Consider the following 21,241-nt stretch of genomic DNA (forward strand, 5'->3'; position numbering starts at 1 on the left):
TATCAGAGAAGGTGATATGCATGTTTGTAGCAGTAAGATTGTAAGAGGCGACTAACAGGATCGGTCAGGCTCGCTGGCTTGGTTGACTCATGTCATCAGTTCCCAATTGTGCAGATCGATGCTCATGCTTGTTGATCACAGGATTGTCTCGTCCAGACTCAATTATTTACAGACCGCCGCCATATAGCTGGAATATTGCTGAGTGCAGCGTAAACCTAAACTCACTCACTCTCTCTCTCTCTCTCACTCACTCACTTACTCTACTTTGATATAGGGTGATGGGTTGCCTGGTGGTTGAAGTGTTTTATGACTTGTCATGCGAAGACCCGGGCTTGATTCCCCACATGGATAACATGTGTAAAGCCCATTTCTGGTGTCCCCCACAGTGAAATTGCTGGAATATTGATAAAACTGTGTAAAAACTCACTCACTCACTCAATTTTGATACTGTCAGCAAGTTTGTGACCCTTTTGCAAGATATTTGTTGCATAACATGTGTTTATGACTGGAGATGGTTTCTCAGGCAAAGCTGTTAGACAAGGAGCTTGAGATGGTGAAGTCCTCCCAGAACAAGCAGCGTGAGCTTTGCAAGGAGTCCGAGTCTCACACAAGGCAGCTGGAGAAGGCTGTGAAAGAGAGAGACTGGGCCATCAAGGATGTCACTGTCATGAAGGATGCAAGGTGAGTGAGGCCTTGCCACCAGGAGGCTGTGAAGGAGAGAGACTGGGCCATCAAGGATATCACTGTCATGAAGGATGCAAGGTGAGTGAGGCCTTGCCATCAGGAGGCTGTGAAGGAGAGAGACTGGGCCATCAAGGATATTACTGAAATGAAGGATGCAAGGTGAGTGAGGCCTTGCCATCAGGGAGATGCAAGGTGAGTGAGGGCCTTGCCATCAGGAGGCTGTGAAGGAGAGAGACTGGGCCATCAAGGATATCACTGTCATGAAGGATGCAAGGTGAGTGAGGCCTGGGCCATCAGGACTGGCATGAAGGATGAAGAGTGAGAGCCATCAGGAGGCCATCAGAGACTGGGCCATTAAGGATATTACTGAAATGAAGGATGAGGTGAGTGAGGTGCCATCAGGAGGCTGTGCAGAGAGAGACTGGGCCATCAAAGGCCATCATGAAGGATGCAAGAGTGAGGCCTTGCCATCAGGAGGCTGTGAAGGAGAGAGACTGGGCCATCAAGGATATCACTGTCATGAAGGATGCAAGGTGAGTGAGGCCTTGCCATCAGGAGGCTGTGAAGGAGAGAGACTGGGCCATCAAGGATATCACTGTCATGAAGGATGCAAGGTGAGTGAGGCCTTGCCACCAGGAGGCTGTGAAGGAGAGAGACTGGGCCATCAAGGATATCACTGTCATGAAGGATGCAAGGTGAGTGAGGCCTTGCCACAGGAGGCTGTGAAGGAGAGAGACTGGACCATCAAGGATATCACTGAAATAAAGGATGCAAGGATTTCTGCTGAGACATGTTCTTTATCTAGCAACCTCGTCATGAAGTTTCCAGGCAAGGGTGGGTGTTGTGGAGATGTTGAACATTACCTGTTCTGAATACTGGTTAAGTAAATACAAATATGAAAAACTGAAAATTGCAGTTTTGTGTCTGGCTACATATCAGGATGGTACACATTGTGTTCAAGTATGACACTGACAGTTTTACAAAACCACCCTCATGTTGTCTTATTGAGAGTTGCCACTGTTGTATTATTGCTACATATTTCAGAATATCTGAGCTGGAGACCAAGCTCCGTGAGACTGAGACAGGCATCGCTAGGTTGCAGGAGGACTTTCAACGCAAGTAAGACCACTCATCATTGCATGACATAACTGTAGAGACGGAACAACACAACATGTGTCACAGTGAACTTATTGTTTGGAATCCTAAATATTATAAACATTTTTTTGCTTGGTCATTCCAACATGTGAACCCTGCCAGCAACATGTAAAAAAAGATGCAGACAAGAAAATAACACTGACATATTATTACAGATTTTCTGAGATGGACTTGATGATGCGTGAGAAGGAAGGTGCCCTTGGCAAGGTAAAGGACGCATGTGTTGAGCGGGAAGAGAAGTTACAGACCACAGCTCGTGAGCTGCAGTCTCAGCTGGAGGACCAGCAGATAGAGATCCGTCGGCTGGAGTGGCAGAACCAAGACCTCAGCAAAGACAGAGACGTCCAGATCACCAAGTAGGGAGCCTTCTAGTATCAGTGTATATGCTGTGTTTTAGTGGACTAAATGTTAAGCCTGTGTTACGTTCGGGTTGATTTTACTCTTAACATAACTGGTATAAATGCTTTTGAAGAGAGTCACATATTGATTCGATTGAACTCTACAGTCAGTAGATATTATTAGTGTTGATGTGGGGATCAGGCTGTTCTAACACTGAGATAGATTTACTCTGTCACTTATCCTTTTCTCATGAACTTCAATCAGACTCCGTGAAGAACTGGAGAGTCAGCAAGAAAAGTGGGAGCGACACCTGGGTGAGGTGTCACACAGTCAGGTGTCACGGGACGTGGAGCTGGAAGCCCTGAGGGAGAGAGAGAGCAAGTTTCAGGTGGAGCTGCAGCAGAAGAAACAGGACATTGACAGGTAGGATGTTCTTCCTGGTTGTCATCACATGTATGTGTACTCCACACACTGCAGGTGTTATAGTGTATTGGTATATGTACCCAGACTGTGCAGGTGTTATGGTACATGTATGACAGAAATATGTACCCGCTCTGAAGGTGTTGTGGTACAGTTATGGTATAACTTGTGTATATACCCACACTGTGAAGGTGATACGGTATAAGTGGTATATGTACCCACACTGAAGGTGTTGTGGTACAGTTATGGTATAACTTGTGTATATACCCACACTGTGAAGGTGATATGGTATAAGTGGTATATGTAACCACTCTGAAGGTGTTGTTGTACAGTTATGGTATAACTTGTGTATATACCCACACTGTGAAGGTGATATGGTATAAGTGGTATATGTACCCACACTGAAGGTGTTGTGGTACAGTTATGGTATAACTTGTGTATATACCCACACTGTGAAGGTGATATGGTATAAGTGGTATATGTACCCACACTGAAGGTGTTGTGGTACAGTTATGGTATAACTTGTGTATATACCCACACTGTGAAGGTGATACGGTATAAGTGGTATATGTACCCACACTGAAGGTGTTGTGGTACAGTTATGGTATAACTTGTGTATATACCCACACTGTGAAGGTGATATGGTATAAGTGGTATATGTACCCACACTGAAGGTGTTGTGGTACAGTTATGGTATAACTTGTGTATATACCCACACTGTGAAGGTGATACGGTATAAGTGGTATATGTACCCACACTGAAGGTGTTGTGGTACAGTTATGGTATAACTTGTGTATATACCCACACTGTGAAGGTGATACGGTATAAGTGGTATATGTACCCACACTGAAGGTGTTGTGGTACAGTTATGGTATAACTTCTGTATATACCCACACTGTGAAGGTGATACGGTATAAGTGGTATATGTAACCACTCTGAAGGTGTTGTGGTACAGTTATGGTATAACTTGTGTATATACCCACACTGTGAAGGTGATACGGTATAAGTGGTATATGTACCCACACTGAAGGTGTTGTGGTACAGTTATGGTATAACTTGTGTATATACCCACACTGTGAAGGTGATATGGTATAAGTGGTATATGTACCCACACTGTGAAAGTGTTGTGATACAGTTATGATATAACTTGTGTATATACCCACACTGTGAAGGTGATACGGTATAAGTGGTATATGTACCCACACTGTGAAGGTGTTGTGATACAGTTATGGTATAACTTGTGTATATACCCACACTGTGAAGGTGATACGGTATAAGTGGTATATGTACCCACACTGTGAAGGTGTTGTGATACAGTTATGGTATAACTTGTGTATATACCCACACTGTGAAGGTGATACGGTATAAGTGGTATATGTACCCACACTGAAGGTGTTGTGATACAGTTATGGTATAACTTGTGTATATACCCACACTGTGAAGGTGATATGGTATAAGTGGTATATGTACCCACACTGAAGGTGTTGTGGTACAGTTATGGTATAACTTGTGTATATACCCACACTGTGAAAGTGATACGGTATAAGTGGTATATGTACCCACGCTGAAGGTGTTGTGGTACAGTTATGGTATAACTTGTGTATATACCCACACTGTGAAGGTGATATGGTATAAGTGGTATATGTACCCACACTGTGAAGGTGTTATGATATAACTGATGATGATGGTACAGCTAGTATATGTACCCCACATGTACAGGTGTTATCAAATACTTTGTATATGGTTACCCCAATATGTGTGGGTGTCATGATATAACTGGTATATGTGCCCCAATATGTGTGGGTGTCATGATATAACTGGTATATGTACCCCAATATGTGAGGGTGTCATGATATAACTGGTATATGTTTACCCCAATATGTGTGGGTGCCATGATATAACTGGTATATGTACCCCAATATGTGAGGGTGTCATGATATAACTGGTATATGTACCCCAATATGTGCGGGTGTCATGATATAATTGGTACATTTACCCCAGTATGTGTGGGTGTCATGATATAATTGGTACATTTACCCCAATATGTGTGGGTGTCATGATATAACTGGTATATGTACCCCAATATGTGAGGGTGTCATGATATAACTGGTATATGTACCCCAATATGTGCGGGTGTCATGATATAATTGGTACATTTACCCCAATATGTGTGGGTGTCATGATATAACCGGTATAACTGATATATGTACCCCAGTATGTACGGGTGTTATGATATAACTGGTGTATGTATCCACACTGTGAGGGTGTCATGATATAACTGGTATATGTACCCCAATATGTGCGGGTGTCATGATATAATAAGGTATAGCTGATATATGTACCCCAATATGTACGGGTGTTATGATATAACTGGTGTATGTATCCACACTGTGCGGGTGTCATGATATAACTGGTATAAGTACCCCAATAAGTACAGGTGTTATGATATAACTGGTGTATGTATCCACACTGTGAGGGGCTCATGGTAAAACTGGTATATGTACCCAAATATGTGCAGGCGTTATGTTATACCTTGTATATGTACCTGAATATTATTAGTTACACAGTGTTTTGAAAGGGTAATACGGGACTGTAAGACCCTTGTAAAAGGCGTAATTTACAAGGGTCTTACAGTCCCGTACACCCTTTCAAAACACCGTCTGACGAATTTATTACCCTTAGGATCTTTTTATTTAGCCTATCTTTAAACAACAACATTCAATCATCGGCCGAATGAGACGCAAAACGTTTTGCCAGGATGTCTTTTTAACTGTCATAAAGGGAGATAACTCGGGATGGATTAGTTTATGATAAACAATATCGAATTTGAGGTTTTGTTAAACGACAAGTGAAATACAAAAACATTTTATTTTGTGGATATATTTATTGACACAAACAAATAAGAAATTATGACAACAATTTTATTACTCTGTTTATACTCATAATTGTATACGCCAACTCTAAAATTTTGAAGCAATCAGCCGTTTGGCAGCCACATTCCATATAAGGTCAAGGTCATTCGAATCGTACAACCCGTGTAGTGTGTCACATGACAGATTTGACGGGGTGTATGGTACGTACACCCTGGCAAATCCACCTACATGGTTTGGTATGTTTTGACTATCGACCAATCAGAATTCGACAAATTTATCTTAAGGGTAATAAGTGCAGGTATTATGGTTTAACAGAAGTTGACACCATTGGTTATATCCAACTTCCGCACAGGTTATTTCAGTCTTTCAACTAGATTTAAGGATACAACAACTAGCCTGTCAAGTGTTTCCCTGGGCCCAACTGACAGACCTGTGCTGTGTCCCCGTATATCTGGTTCTCCCTGTAGGTACAAGAGAGACCTGAGTCAGGCAGCTGAGAGAGAGGCGAGTCTGGAGAGAAGCAAGGCACAGTTGGAACTAGACTGGCAGAGGAGGCTGGAGGATGCAGAGAGACACCAGTATGATCGCTCCGAGGACCTAATTAAGAAACTCACCTCTGCCCGAGATCAGGTAAGTGAAATAACCAGATCTCTGATCGAGATGAGGTTAGAGTATAGTCAGTCTGATGACCTCATCGAGAAGCTCACATCAGCCTGAGGTCAGGTTAAGTACCAGGCCCAAAGACCATTGAGAAGCTCACACAGCTCATGATCTGGTAGGTAAAACTAACTAGGAATCTTCACGATTAGGTAAAAGAAGCAGAACAGGAAGGTTACAGGTGTAACATGTTAAATCAGCACAGAATTAGGTCATCCCCAGAGGTTAGACATGTATGGCTGGAGGTGGACTGAATTGTAATGATCACAGGTAAATAGTACCAAAGACTTCATAGTCTTCTCCACTGGAGATGGTTTTAGGAATCCAATTTATTAAAAGTCTGTCTCATAAGGTAATGCTCAAGGGAGTTTTCCCAAATAAAAAGAATTGAAAGAACATGTTATCACATAATGTTACGGCTTAAGTGAGTGAGTGAGTTTAGTGTTACACCGCACTCAGCAATATTCCAGCTATATGGCCTCGGTCTGTAAATAATCGAGTCTGGACCAGATAATCCAGTGATCAACAGCATGAGCATCGATCTGCGCAACTGGGAACCGATGACATGTGTCAACCAAGTCAGTGAGCCTGACCACCCGATCCCGTTAGTCGCCTGTTACGACAAGCATGGTTTACAGAAGATCAATTCTATCCCAGACCTTCACGGGTTTATGGCCTAAGTGATTTGCTCAGTATTAAGAAAAGTTTACTTGGAGGAATATTTCAATATCTCAAGACCAACCTAAGTATGTAAATAATATAGGTTAACAAATTTCAGTGACATTGATGCTATTTCACTACCTTTGAAAGAAATTGGCCTGATATTATGAGTATTCCAGCATCAGGACCAGTGCATGATGCCCATGTCGATGTTGCAGGCTGTGGCTGAGGTGAGGGAGAAGTTGCGGGAGATGGAGCAGAAAGACATGCTGATAAACACTCTACAACGGGACCGAAATATCGCCATGGCAACCCTTAAACATCATGGGATTCCTATCAACAAGAACATAAATGTAATTCTTTTTCAACTTCTTTTTATTCGTGAGTGGCACCTCACACATACATATTCTATATTGTACTTCCTAACTTCTAAAATGCCACTCAAAGAAGTCACTCTGTACCGTCAGTGACACAAATTATTGTAGTAATTGGATGATGAGTTACAACGTAGATAATGACAGAGAATCATGACGACATATCCTTGAATCCAGGTTGACAGCTCGGTGTTTGAGGAAGAGAGTCGGCATGACCTGCTGCAGCTGCAGGAGCAGAACGACAACCTCCGGGAGGTGATACGGCAGATGAGGGAACAGATGGAGGACCTAGGCCACAACCTCCCCACACAGCCAGGCAGCCCCACTGCACCTTCAAGAGGTGTGTGGAGCCCTTCAAGACAGTGCCCAGTTTCATTTTCTTAGGACCTTAGTGTATAATACAAATTTAACCATTGTTGATGCCATATTGTTGTTGTCTGATTCTGAGCCAGGACTTAACTGACCATTCTAAAATGTGTAACTGGTGCAAGTATTGGTCATTATGCAAAGTTATTGAGAGATTATATACTAACTGTAATATGGTCAGTGTGAGATAAATCTATGAAATATTTTGATTCTGGAAGTAGCATCAACAGATTCTCCCGATTTGTCTATCATGGAATGAACTCAACAGCATGTCACTGTTGCCATGTGCCAGTGGACCACTGAATATGTCTGAGGTGTTTATCAGCTGTAGTGAAGAATTTGAACCTTTTTGCTATTAAGAAATTTCTTAAAGTTTGAATATCTGATATTTCCATAAAGTTTTCACCGAAAATCATGGATTATATTTTACAATAATTCAGACACATACCAGCCTTGAAGTCATCCTGTATTTTGACATTACATGTTTGATATCTCAGACTATGTGGCCAGCCTGGAGCAGGAGGTCACACAGCTCAAGCAGAAGCTGAGGAAGCTGAAGGAGGAACTGGAGGCTCACAAGATGCCTGGGGTCGCATCACATGCAGAGAATGATGACATCATGGTTGAGGTCAAGGACAATACGGTGGTCAGGAACCACATTCAGATGCTCAACAATATGCTGGGTAAGATGAGCAGGGACAGAGGGATCATAAACTGAGTTAGGGTACCACCAGTATCTGAATGGTTAAATGTGGGTGTGTAAGTTTAATGTAAATGGAGAGCCCAATGTGACAAATACTTTACATTTTTCCTTATCCCGACTCATGCTAAATGCTTGTCTCCTTCTTCTTGCGAATGATAGTGGAACACTTGAAATCCCTTAAAGTTCCCTTCTAAAAAGCGGACGTAAAAAGACCTTCTATCAACGCAGAGATCGGGTACCAGAGATAGCAGCAGCGTCAACTCTTCACAAGTGCAGCGTGCCTTAGAAGATGCCTCATCGTTGTCAGAAGCATCATCAACCCTGCAGCAGTCTCATCAGACATCGCAGAACTTCAACCCGGGGCTGTTTATGCAACAGTTTACAGACCAGATGATGTCAATGATGGAACGTCGCTTCGCACAGGAGAAAGTTGCTACGAAGACCACTACAATGACTACATGCCTGCATGAAGATTCAGCAGTCTCTCCAACGCACTTGGAAGAAGAGGGAAGCCTGCTCGAAGGCTAACTCACCCGACGATCTTCCCCGTATGAAGTTAGGAGCCTGGACAACGCTACCAACGTAAGCTCAGCCTTAGACGTCTCTGAATGAGCCGCTAAGAATTCTCCAAGCAGAAGCAGATCGAAGCGTTCTCCGAACCCTACAGACGTCGTAGATACGGATCGTCATCACCATCGGACTCAGACGCACATCGGGAACCTGCACGCAGGCACTCCACATCTAACAGAGGGGAAACTACACCTAAGAATGAACCTTCACGAAGGCCTAGGGGAGAGATCTCAAGACTCCAGGAAGGATACACAATCACATCGGGATCGTTCACCTGCGCGCAGTTCGTCATACAGATCTTGATACAGAGACTCACGTCGTCGTGGATCGTCAGATCGGGAGTCTAAATCAGATGAAGAAGGTGAAGTCATATTCTCTGATGCGGAAGTAACCTCATGGATTGCTACTGTCATGGACTTAGCATCAGCTTCCAAGGACACAGATGAAGCGTTTACATACAAGATGTCCAACGATGATTTCGACACACTCACCTTTCAACCTATCGACCCGATCTCCCAAGTACTGGACAGTCTCAGCTCAGCCTTTGATAAGGCTACCAAGTTCCAGAATCAACATATCCCGAAAGTTCAACGCCAGGAGATTCCCCTTACATCACATGGAACCCTTCCTGAAGGCACCAGAGATTGATGAGGACTACAAGATCATCAACGACTCCCGCTATAGAACTTACAAGATAGAGGACAAGAAGCTAGCGCAACTGGATACGACTACTAGACGTACCTTTTTTGGATTAGCTAGGTCTAGGGCTATTAACGAAGTACTCATCTTGAAGTTCAAGAACTCCACCGCCCAAGACGACCGGATGATATATTCTGCTCTACTGGCTCAGAAAATGGACCACCAGTTTATATCGTAGCATCTAGCATCCACATCAGCGGGCCTGACTCTCCTGAGGAGGCAAGGATTATTGTCAGCATGCACCGGGAGTGAGCAGTTCACCAAGTCCTTATACAGAGCCCCATGGTCAGCATCATCCATCTTTGGAGGAGGAATTGAAGAAGTCGCCAAAGAGGTTACACACGAATCAAGGGAGGTCATGATGATAAACGAACATGATTTGAATCAAGACATTGTGACATCGTACATCTAGGACTGAGATGGGATTTTATTGCCAAGAACCAACTGCCCGGCCAGCCTGACAGACAGTTCCACATCCCAGCACTTTCTACAGTCCTTGGGCCACAGGATACACAGGATTTATCCTTATGCCCTGTCAGAGCATTGAAAGTCTACCTACAAAGGACAAAAACAAGGAGACGAAAATCAAGCTCCTATTCATCCCCTTATCCACTGAAACGCCCACAGAAGTCTCACGGACAACGATATCGATATGGATGAGAGCCGTTATACTGAGGACCTACAAAGCAGCAGGACTTGAGCCTCCATGAGCCTCCAATCCCCATGAAGTCAGAGCCTTGGCATCTACACTTGCTCTGCATGGAAACTGCTCGATTACAACAATAATGGAGGGCTGCTTTTGGAAATCGGACACGGTGTTTGCCAAGCACTACCTCAGAGACATTGCCACCGAAGACGTCTCAGGCATTCACCAGTTTGGGCCACTTGTAGCACAACAACTAACGGTTCCACAAAGACGCTGAGAAAAATCTGACCCTTTTATCACGTGACTTGTGAAAACCAACGAGAGCAAATGGTTAAAGTCCATGCACACGTCTAGGACAGGCTAGCATGAGTGATAGACCCTGTACTTGTATAGGACTTACTCGTACATGAAGAAGGGCACATCTCCACTTGATGCGCGCATCAAGAGATGGAGTTGCAATAGATAACTAATTGAACATTAGTATATCTAAAATCCACACAAAAATGTCAGGAGAATTTTCGGAAGAAATCTGACAAGTTGTGGTTCCCCCTCAGACTCATCAGAGGGAAGTTGGAAGAACAGAATCATCAGCAGAGCCATCATAAGTTCCCATGTGAATCCAGGAAGTGGCCTGACCCACCATCGATTCCGACAGATTCTGCAAGCATTTAGCATAAGTCAGGATAAGGAAAAATATGTAATTTTCTGACCAAAATTGATATTTTATACTTATCCTGACTCATGAGGTCAGCCCGCCCAACCTACCCTCTCAGGGCACTCTGGATTTCCCTGTAAATCCGGGTGTCGGGCATACATACTGAGAGAGTGACAAACATGGCTGGTCATGTGACCCAAAAGGGCACCAAAGGAGGCAAGGGAGATTACTCGTGGGTGAGTGATGATTTTACGTCCGCTTTTTAGAAGGGAACTTTAAGGGATTTCAAGTGTTCCACTATCATTCGCAAGAAGAAGGTGACAAGCATTTAGCATGAGTCAGGATAAGTATAAAATATCAATTTTAGTCAGAAAATTACATATTTAACACTGTGGTGAAACTCATGAGAATGGGTATGATTGTGCAAACCAGGGTTTGGAAAAAATTGAATAGATTTGGGATTGGAGCCCAGACCTACCTTGATGTTGCATGCTATCTTGGTTACTGGGAAATTCAGAAACATTTGGAAATTGTGTAGAAAGGATATGATGTGAGGGGGTTGTTGGATGTCTGTTGACCACCTCCATGGTCTTACATGTTGATCAGAGCTGAAAGTTGGTGGGTTGATCCCTGGCAACATCATTCCAAAAGATGATCTCCAGGTGATGATGCCAAGTACTCAGCATTAAGGGTTCAGAGTAGTCATACTGGGTTTAAGTCAGTTGGTTAGCATCGGTTCAGAGTAGTCAGAGTACAGGCAGTACACACTCCACTCCACTTTACCCTCTTAGCCATGGCAATCTTTATAAATGTTGTCATTTCTGCGGCTGTCAATTATTTATTTAGTATTGATACTCATAAATGTATATCAATATTGCATTGACATTTAAAAACTGCTGATACATATATGGGCATCATTTTTGTGTGTGTGTGATTCACAAGGCCACCAAATTCTTAACATCAGTCAGGGAAAAAAAATAATTAATAAAGACAAAATTATCTGAATTATGTTCTTGATTCTGATTTATTGTAATTCTTGTTACAATTTATCGCGTTCTTTGGATTTGTGGCAGCGACTGATTAAAAAATAACCATTTTATATGACGAGGCGGTACGTTTTAGGTTCAAGTCAGCGGTAGTGGAATGAAAAATTTTTTATAAGGGTCGGTCAGTTGAAGAGAAACACAGAAAATATAAATGCTGCCCTATATCACTATATATGATGACATCCCCAGTATTTCTGATATTGTCCTCTCTGTTCCATTAGGCAGTGTGAGGAGTGAGAAGGTGGAGCTGACCGCCCAGGTCCGCAAGCAGCAGGCACGGATACAGTATCTGGAGGGTCGAGGATCTCAGCTGGAGAAGCAGGTGACAACACTCTCTAGACTCACATTCATTACTTCTATATTCTCTTCAGTGAAGAGTCTTTTAATAGGGGGTCAGGCCCAATTATCTTAAATGCCATCAACGTAACAATCACTAAGATTGCATTGTAGAACGAGACCCTGGTTGCTACATTGGTTCTTGGTGCAGACAGTTCATGGATTGCCACCAATAGAGACTGTCTAAAGCTTTTATTGTAGTTGAAGCGTTTTGTGTGTCATTGTATGTGAAACAAATTGCAAATATGGTGTCACTAGTAACATCTTTGTCTGTGTGGATTCCTGTATAGTCTTTGTATTGGTGTCCCCAAGTGTTCTTGGATTGGAACCTCTTTTCAGTTAAAGGGTCCATTTTATGCCAGAAACCAGTGATTGTGGATTCACTTTGATTGTGTGTCTCGGCTTATCAACACCATACCAAGGACCATGGCTTTCACGGTGGACAGCCTTTAAGGCTTGCATCACAAGAGATCACTTTGTGATATAAATGTAATTTTTTAAAGTAAACTTGATATTTTTATACTTATCCTGACTCATGATCTTTTGCTTATCTCCCTTTCCTTTTCGAACGGTAGTGGAACACTTGAATCCCTTGAAGTTCCCCAAAGCGGACGTAAAAATACACTCACCCACGAGTTACCTCCCTTTTGCCCTTTTCCCGCGCAAACAGTCATGTGACCAGCCTTACTTTTCTAATCATCAATAAGCTCAGTTTACTTTCTCACTATGAATCAGTTGGTCTCCCCTTACAGACTGTGTTCAATTTCAGCCCCGCCAGAAGCAGGTGGAGATTGATCAGCTGCAGTATGAGGTCAACGCTGGGAAGAGGCGGCACGAGGCCGAGGTGGCAGGGTTGAGGTCACGTGTGTCCGACTTGGAGCAGCAGCTGGTGGAGACGAGGAAGGAAGCAGACGAATACTACCGCAGCTGCCTCGAGAGAAACACAGAGGTCACTGCCCTCTCCAATGAGGTCAGATTCCATACCCATGAAAATACTTTTGTAGATTATGTCCTTTATTGCTTCCTGTTGCTTGATTCTCCAGTATAAGAGGATGTTCCCAGCATCACTCGCTTGTAAGTGTAGGCTAAAATGATAGGGCTGTAACAATGCATCGATTCTGTTGTTTGATTCTCCAGTATAAGAGGATGTTCCCAGCATCACTGTAAAATGCATGATTCCTGTTGCATTCTCAAGTGTAGGCTAAAATGATAGGGCTGTAGGCAATGCATCTGATTCTGTTGCTTGATTCTCCAGTATAAAAGGATGTTCCCAGAATCACTAAGAGGACGTCTCCCAGCCAGGCTTGTAAGTGTAGGCTAAAATGATAGGGCTGTAACAATGCATCGATTCTGTTGCTTGATTCTCCAGTATAAGAGGATGTTCCCAGCATCACTCGCTTGTAAGTGTAGGCTAAAATGATAGGGCTGTAACAATGCATCGATTCTGTTGCTTGATTCTCCAGTATAAAAGAGGATGTTCCCAGTATAAGAGCATCACCGCTTGTAAGTGTAGGCTAAAATGATAGGGCTGTAACAATGCATCGATTCTGTTGCTTGATTCTCCAGTATAAAGAGGATGTTCCCAGCATCACTTGCTTGCAAGTGTAGGCTAAAATGATAGGGCTGTAACAATGCATCGATTCTGTTGCTTGATTCTCCAGTATAAGAGGATGTTCCCAGCATCACTCGCTTGTAAGTGTAGGCTAAAATGATAGGGCTGTAACAATGCATCGATTCTGTTGCTTGATTCTCCAGTATAAGAGGATGTTCCCAGAATCACTCGCTTGTAAGTGTAGGCTAAAATGATAGGGCTGTAACAATGCATCGATTCTGTTGCTTGATTCTCCAGTATAAGAGGATGTTCCCAGCATCACTCGTTTGTACTTGCTTGTAAGTGTAGGCTAAAATGATAGGGCTGTAACAATGCATCGATTCTGTTGCTTGATTCTCCAGTATAAAAGGATGTTCCCAGAATCACACGCTTGTAAGTGTAGGCTAAAATGATAGGGCTGTAACAATGCATCGATTCTGTTGCTTGATTCTCCAGTATACGAGGATGTTCCCAGCATCACTCGCTTGTAAGTGTAGGCTAAAATGATAGGGCTGTAACAATGCATCGAACTATCGATGGATTGCAATTGTTGAGTCTCCGATAGCAATTAATCAATGGTAGAAATGAAAAACTATCAATGCAACGATAATATGTGTGACTATCGATAGTTTAGTAATTGACTTCCATTGATAACTTTACAGCACAAAATACAGGAACTACCAGATTCGTTCACTTTGATTTAGAGTTATCCGCCTGTTACCTCTTAAAGAAACATGACTGTTTACTTGATCTTGGTTTCAAGTTTCTTGTCGGTTATTAAAAGGGACTGAAACTACTTCAACTTGTTCTTATTTCGCATAAACTATACCGGCACATTCATTTGGGAAATGACTTCAAATGAGACAATTCAAAGAGAGCAAAACACTTTTACAATAGTATTGCAATAGTTGGTCGCAATAGACTATCTCTATCACAATAGTATGTTGCAATAGACTATCTCTATTACAACAGTAGTTTTCCCCTCAATAGTCACCCCTATAAAATGAACATTGGGTGGTTGCAATGTGTCAACTTGGTTTGGTAAGAGTTTCACCCGTAACCCCTGCTTGAAATATATTCTATTTATTAGGATTATTTCGAGGTTTTAGGGTTAGGTTTAGGGTCTTAGGGTTAGGGTGTGGTTTAGATTTAGGGTAAGTGTTAAGTTTTCTTATATAAAACATTTGTTCTTAGGTATAGAATGATAAAATAAAACGGGGTTACGGGCGGAAATCTTTCCCTTGGTTTACTGTGTCATCGTGTGTACCCCGATGACATATCTTCAGTATGCAGTCAACCGCTGACAAGACAAGACTTGATTATATACAGGTCACCATTATGACACTTGAATATCACTGATTTCCATTAAAAAAAAAATCACTCAAGTAGACATGTGGCATGTAAAACTAGTAGGGCTGCACAATATAACCGGTTTACCGGTATTTACCGGTTCAGACATGAAAACGATACATATTGCGATACGCTGATCGAAAACCGGTATTTTGACATGCATTTGGAAAACTTCGTAACACTCGGAAATCTGCAGATGTTTCCGTTTCTTTAATTCTTCGTTTCCTTCTATATTTGTGGCAACTATTGTTTATATTTTTATTCAAGCTTAATCAAGCATAGTCATTTTTGGTGTTTTTGCTTTATAAATCAAGCATTAATTCGTTTTTTTGTTAAAAAAGAACTTCTTGCAATATATTGCAATACATATCGCAATATATGCTTTCGCATCGCAGTATATCTCAATATGAAAATTCTCTGCAATACCCACCCCTAAAAACTAGGTACTGGCCTTCTTTATTGAATAGTATTATCAGTTTCAGCAGGATTAAACAGGATGACTCTCCTGTTGATTTTAATTTAATTTCACACTTTTTAATGAGTCTAAAACTTGGTGTCACCAGACATGGTCAACATATGCTGATAAATTTGAACAAACCTTAACTTGCAGTCATGTGTAAAACTATCCAATTCAGCTTGCAAATGTATGGTCCATGGATCAAAAAGCCAAGAAGAGAAAAAATGCTTTATGAGAGGCAGTATTAGTTTTATATACATGAAACTGCAGATTCTTTATTTACAGGTAATTGACACATATTGGGTAAATAGTAAGCACAGAAATAGTGAACAGATTTACTACATCCTAGGAATACTTGTGTTACTGAGATGTTTGTTTATTCCAGTTATCAGCCATGAAGATGGAAATCAGTGAGAGAAGACCAGCAGTCAACTTCGGGGCACAGGTTGGAGTGTAGAAAAGTAGACATTTAGAGTGTAGAAAAGTTGACATTTGAAGTGTAGAAAAGTAGACATTTGAAGTGTAGAAAAGTAGACATTTGAAGTGTAGAAAAGTTGACATTTAGAGTGTAGAAAAGTAGACATTTAGAGTGTAGAAAAGTAGACATTCGGAGTGTAGTAAAGTAGACATTTAGAGTGTAGAAAAGTAGACATTCGGATTGTAGAAAAGTAGACATTTCGGAGTGTAGAAAAGTAGACATTCGGAGCGTAGAAAAGTAGGCATTTGGAGTGTAGAAAAATAGAGTGTAGAAAAGTAGACATTCGGTGTGTAGAAAAGTAGGCATTCAGTGTGTAGAAAGTAGACATCTGGAGAGTAGAAAAGTAGACATTTGGAGCGTAGAAAAGTAGATATTTAGAGTGTAGAAAAGTAGACATTGTGGAATTTACTGCAACATAAACCTGTGGAACAGGAACTGCTGAACAACTCTGTACAGATAGCCAAAACAAGTTTTCGCTTCCCTGCATCCTTTCCTTGTCATAAACAAATTGAAATGTTATAAATTTTGTATATTTTCTCGAGAGAACACATCTGGGAAAAGACCGTGCCCTTTTGCTCCTAGGAGCTTTCAGTCATGTTTATAGATGAGTTGTGTCATAAGACCAGCGAAACAATATCTTATAATTTGCAGACTTAAACAGAAACATATAATGGCAGGATGTCTATAAATGCACACAAGGTAAATCCTCTTGAAATATACAATCTAGTCAAAAACAGGGAAAATCTGTTACACTCTGTCCTGAATTGGTTGCTCTTTCAAAAAAAACATACACAAACTAAAACATTTTTCATATTTAGTTGCCTGGCAGTTACTGTTATATCTAGCAGTTGACAACAAGCATGGCAATGTAGGGAGTGTTTATTTACGCATGCACAGTTCCGCTACATACATACAGAAGTGCCTGTGAAATATACACGGATGACCCACATATAACAGTTACATACTCTCATCAGGCACTTTTAAAGATTACGGTACTTACAGATTGGTCAAGAAATTGGCCAGGGACTCTTACTGGAGCAGGATGCTTACGGTAATATTACGGACACAGCACTGACTTACGCAAAAGCCTACATATCTCATATTTTCAGTGTATATTGTTTTCCAAGGTATCAACAAGGACTATACTGTTGCCATGGGTACATGTTAGGGTTTTATCCAACTGTTGTAGTGAAGTTAATAAAGCATCCATATATCTGTATCCAGGAGCTTGTGATCCAGCAGCTTCAGGATGAGATACTGAGACTGAAACAGAAGGGGAGTGGCATCACATCCACCATGGACAGTATAGGCATGGAGGACAGGCAAGGGGAGACAACTCAAGTGTCAGAGCTTCGAGCCAAGCTGAAGCAGGCAGTGAAACACATCAGTCAGCTAGCCAAGGAAAAACAACAGCTGATTGAAATAGGGAACAGGCTGAGAGCAGAGCTTAAGAAATCTGGTACAATTCTTTTCTCAAACACACCACTACTGACTTACTGTCAACATTGTCATGTATATGTGAAATTACTTTTTTTATACATCAACCTTTAAGAAAATGTCATAACTTCATGTCTTAGTTCGAAAATGGGTCAAAACTATTCATCTAGTTTACTACATTCCTTTGAGTGATGTGGTGGGGTAGCCTAGTGGTTAAAGCGTTCACTCGTCATGCTGAAGACCCGGGTTCAATTCCTCACATGGGTACAATGTGTGAAGCCCTTTTCTGGTGTCCATGATTTATTGCTGGAATATTGCTAAAAGTGGCGTAATATTAAACTCACTCACTCACTCTTTAGAGTGAAGTAATCAATGTGTTGACATGTTAAGGCTACTCAAATTGATATTTTTCATGTGGTGAAAACGTCAGATAATTATGCTGATTTTTCCCCAGTAGCAGGTAACACCCAGACTCCTCTGCCCATGACAGCAGTACGACAAGAGACAGTGTCTCCAGGTCGATCCGGGCCTCCCATGGAGTCCAGACCCAACACAGACCAGTATCACAGTAAATTGCAACAGCTGGAAGCCCTGCAATATCAGCTGACAAAACAGGTGAGTCATATCAATCCACTCCTGTAGAGAGGGTGGGGTTGCGAGGATGTTGTTGTGATTAAGGTGGTTTAAAGATCAAACACATGCTTCTGTTTCCACGACAATGACCTGCACAAATGTTTACGCTTCATAACAAATGTTTTACCTTTTTAAACAGGAGATATGAAACAGCTTTATATGGTAACTGCTGCCAGCTAAATGAGTCTAAAACTACAGGTGTCCACAGACATTTTAGTCAACATGTACTGATAGATTTGAACAAACTTCAACTTGCAGTCATGTGTCAGCCACTATGGCGATTCTGTGGCAAATTTTGACATAATAAGTGAAGGGGATAGGGAGTAAAGTTCAGCACAAAGACTGTATTATTTGATAAAAGACATAACTCTTGATTACACAATGCCATTTAGAAAGTGGTCAAATGTAACATGTTATATTTGGGATTACACTTTCTTAGTAAAGTACAGATTCTAGTACTGTTTGGGTTGAGTCCCATCTGGGATTTGAACCCACACCCTCAGAGTCAGGCACCTAATCGCCAGCACACAAGGTCAGCCGCCTAGACCACTCAGCCTCATATGTGACATAACTCTTGTTGGAATGATACACTAAAGTAAGAAATGCCTCGTGTGTATCATGATCATGTTGTTCTGGCAAAAGGTGAAAAGGGGTGTGAACTGGTACCCTATTCATTCTCCCACTACCCATTGGAAGTGCAGATTAGGACTTGTTACCAGCAGCCTATGCTGGTTGTAAAATGACCATATTGACGGTTATTAGTCAGATGGACTTTCTGATTTGGTTGTTGGCACGACTTTGTACCGTGACACTGTGGATCATTATTCACAATGTCAGTTACACATATAGCTGGAACATAATATACAGGCCGCCCTCATATAGGTGGAACATAATATACAGGCCGACCTCATATAGCTGGAACATAATATACAGGCCGCCCTCATATAGCTGGAACATAATAACTTGTTTGAGTGGCATTTAGAAGTTGGTGTGATGACAGGGCTCCAGATAAGGGTCGTATCGACGTATGTACGGATATAAAATAAGCACGATACGGTAGGAAATAATTTAGAAAACGTAGCAGATACGCACCACAGCAATGGTGTACGGTCTTAGAATCCTTTATAGACGTATTTATCTGAAAATGTATTGTTTTATTGATTATTGCAATGTGGTGGTGCATATATGAAACGAAACACAAGATTACTGATACTCCATTAAATCCCATACTCCTTATGTTGAAAAATTATCTGGAGCCCTGGATGAACAACAAGGAGAGTTCTATGGATATACAACTTCTGCTTGATAATGGTGTTAGTAGCTACACCGAAACGTCGCTCATATTATATTTAACCAAACCTGAAGAGGTTTTAAATTCTTCGAAGAGAGTCGTCCTTGGGGTACATATTATGCATTTTCCAAGCTGAAAATGTCCTGTGACAGTTGTATCAATGTTTTTTGAATAAAAAGATTGTACAATAAATAAACTCTTTTATTTATTATACGGCCCCCACCTCACGGAGTTACCTCCCGTTGAGCATGCGCACCAACTGGGTAAGCACCTAGGCCCGTATCATCATTCCTTCTGCTGAATACATCAGTGAACAGAATTGGCGGGGAGGCGGGAGGCCCTACCCCAAGGACGACTCTCCTCGAAGAATTTAAAACCTCTTCAGGTTTGGTTAATTCTTCTTCATAGAGATCGTCCTTGGGGTACATATTATGCATAAACACAGACTCCCAAAGACCGGAGGCCAGGGAGGAGGGAATTCTGTCCAAGCACACACAAATAGCTATCGTTAATGGGAAAAAATTGAACAGACGCCATAACACTCACCTGTCACATGTCCCAGTTTCGCTTCCGCGAGAGGCATTATGGGAGGGGAACTGACAGGGAGGATTTGTGCTCAAAGACGACCTCCATATGTTAGCATAGGCAATCGCACATGGTACGAATGTCAACAAAGCCCCACCCACCACGTGTCGATTAGTGAGCACCGTAGGGGGGAATGTCAAAACCGCTCACAATCGACCTATTACTCCGTGAGAGAGCGAAATGTGGGTAGTTAGCTCCCAGTAGCAGACATGTCAATAACACACAGTATTGTACAGTAGCGTCAAACAAAACCAATGAACCAAGACTCACTTGGTCAGGGTGGCAGGACACTGTCCACTGGAGAGAACAGAACGGCCAAAGCTCGCACGATTACGGGAATGCGTGTCGAGCTGATAATGCCGAATAAACGCGTGCTAGGCGGCTCCAAATAGCGGCAGAGCAGATCTCTTCAATGGGGAGTGCCGATGCAAAAGCTTTTGATGCGGCTACTGCCCTGACCGAGTGAGCCTTCAACCCCTCAGGGGGAGGCTTGCCCTTAGCCTGATAAGCGGCACAAATACACGAAACTAGCCAGCGAGACAAAGTCTGCTTGCTCGCCGGCACACCAGCCTTCCGCCACACCGTAACAACAGAACAGCTGGGTACCCGCACGGATTCCCTGCGTTCGTTTGATATAGACTTTGAGGGTCTTACGGACATCCAACGGGTGAGTGCTCGTTGCAGAGGTCCCCGATGTGGAAGGCTGGGTAAGAGTGGGAAGTTCGATAGGAGCTGTCACATGGAAAGCGTGATCGACCTTCAGGCGGTACGTATCCGGGATCGACCTTGGGCGAATACAGACACGATCAGTGTGAAACACAGTCAGCGCCGGGTCGGACGACATAGCATGTAAATCGCCGACCCTACGCCCAGACGTTACCGCCACCAGAAAAACAGCCTTCCAAGTTAACAACTGAATGGAAATAGCCGATAGGTGTGAGAAAGTTGGACCGGACAGCCAATCAAGCACAATTGACAAATCCCAAGGTGGGCTGGTTAAGCCTGACAGCAGGTCGAACCGTTCGCCAGCGCTGCTATGCGAGAGGGTGCTGCCCCAGAAGAGCACCATCGACAGGGGTGTGAAAAGTGGAAATAGTGGTGGAGTAGCCGCGAATGGTCGAAGCCGCCAGGCCTTCTTCAAAAAACAAAACCAAAAAACCAAAACTCCAATACTCGGACTAAATCCGCAGAAAAGGGATCTGCAATCCCCCTATCTGAACACCAGCTGCGATAGCG

The 21,241-nt window shown here is 42.4% G+C and overlaps 1 protein-coding gene across 3 annotated transcripts in view; it reads left to right on the top strand.

Moving 5' to 3' along the window:
* LOC124281059 (coiled-coil domain-containing protein 57-like) overlaps window positions 1-21,241 on the top strand; it is a 32,850-nt gene that overhangs the window by 5,796 nt on the left and 5,813 nt on the right. For 2 of the 3 annotated variants that reach the window (XM_046717066.1, XM_046717067.1), the window contains exons 7-19: window positions 524-681; window positions 1,729-1,803; window positions 1,995-2,195; window positions 2,443-2,601; window positions 5,939-6,101; window positions 7,007-7,141; window positions 7,340-7,502; window positions 8,026-8,211; window positions 12,069-12,169; window positions 12,953-13,153; window positions 15,967-16,026; window positions 17,284-17,518; window positions 17,951-18,111. In XM_046717066.1, the coding sequence (XP_046573022.1) occupies window positions 524-681; window positions 1,729-1,803; window positions 1,995-2,195; window positions 2,443-2,601; window positions 5,939-6,101; window positions 7,007-7,141; window positions 7,340-7,502; window positions 8,026-8,211; window positions 12,069-12,169; window positions 12,953-13,153; window positions 15,967-16,026; window positions 17,284-17,518; window positions 17,951-18,111 (1,998 nt within the window). The remainder of the gene's footprint in view (window positions 1-523; window positions 682-1,728; window positions 1,804-1,994; window positions 2,196-2,442; window positions 2,602-5,938; window positions 6,102-7,006; window positions 7,142-7,339; window positions 7,503-8,025; window positions 8,212-12,068; window positions 12,170-12,952; window positions 13,154-15,966; window positions 16,027-17,283; window positions 17,519-17,950; window positions 18,112-21,241) is intronic. The other variant, XM_046717068.1, reaches the window with a different exon arrangement.

This window comes from Haliotis rubra, unplaced genomic scaffold (assembly GCF_003918875.1).
Source record: "Haliotis rubra isolate DU_JTF1 unplaced genomic scaffold, ASM391887v1 Scf279, whole genome shotgun sequence".
Taxonomy (NCBI): domain Eukaryota; kingdom Metazoa; phylum Mollusca; class Gastropoda; order Lepetellida; family Haliotidae; genus Haliotis; species Haliotis rubra.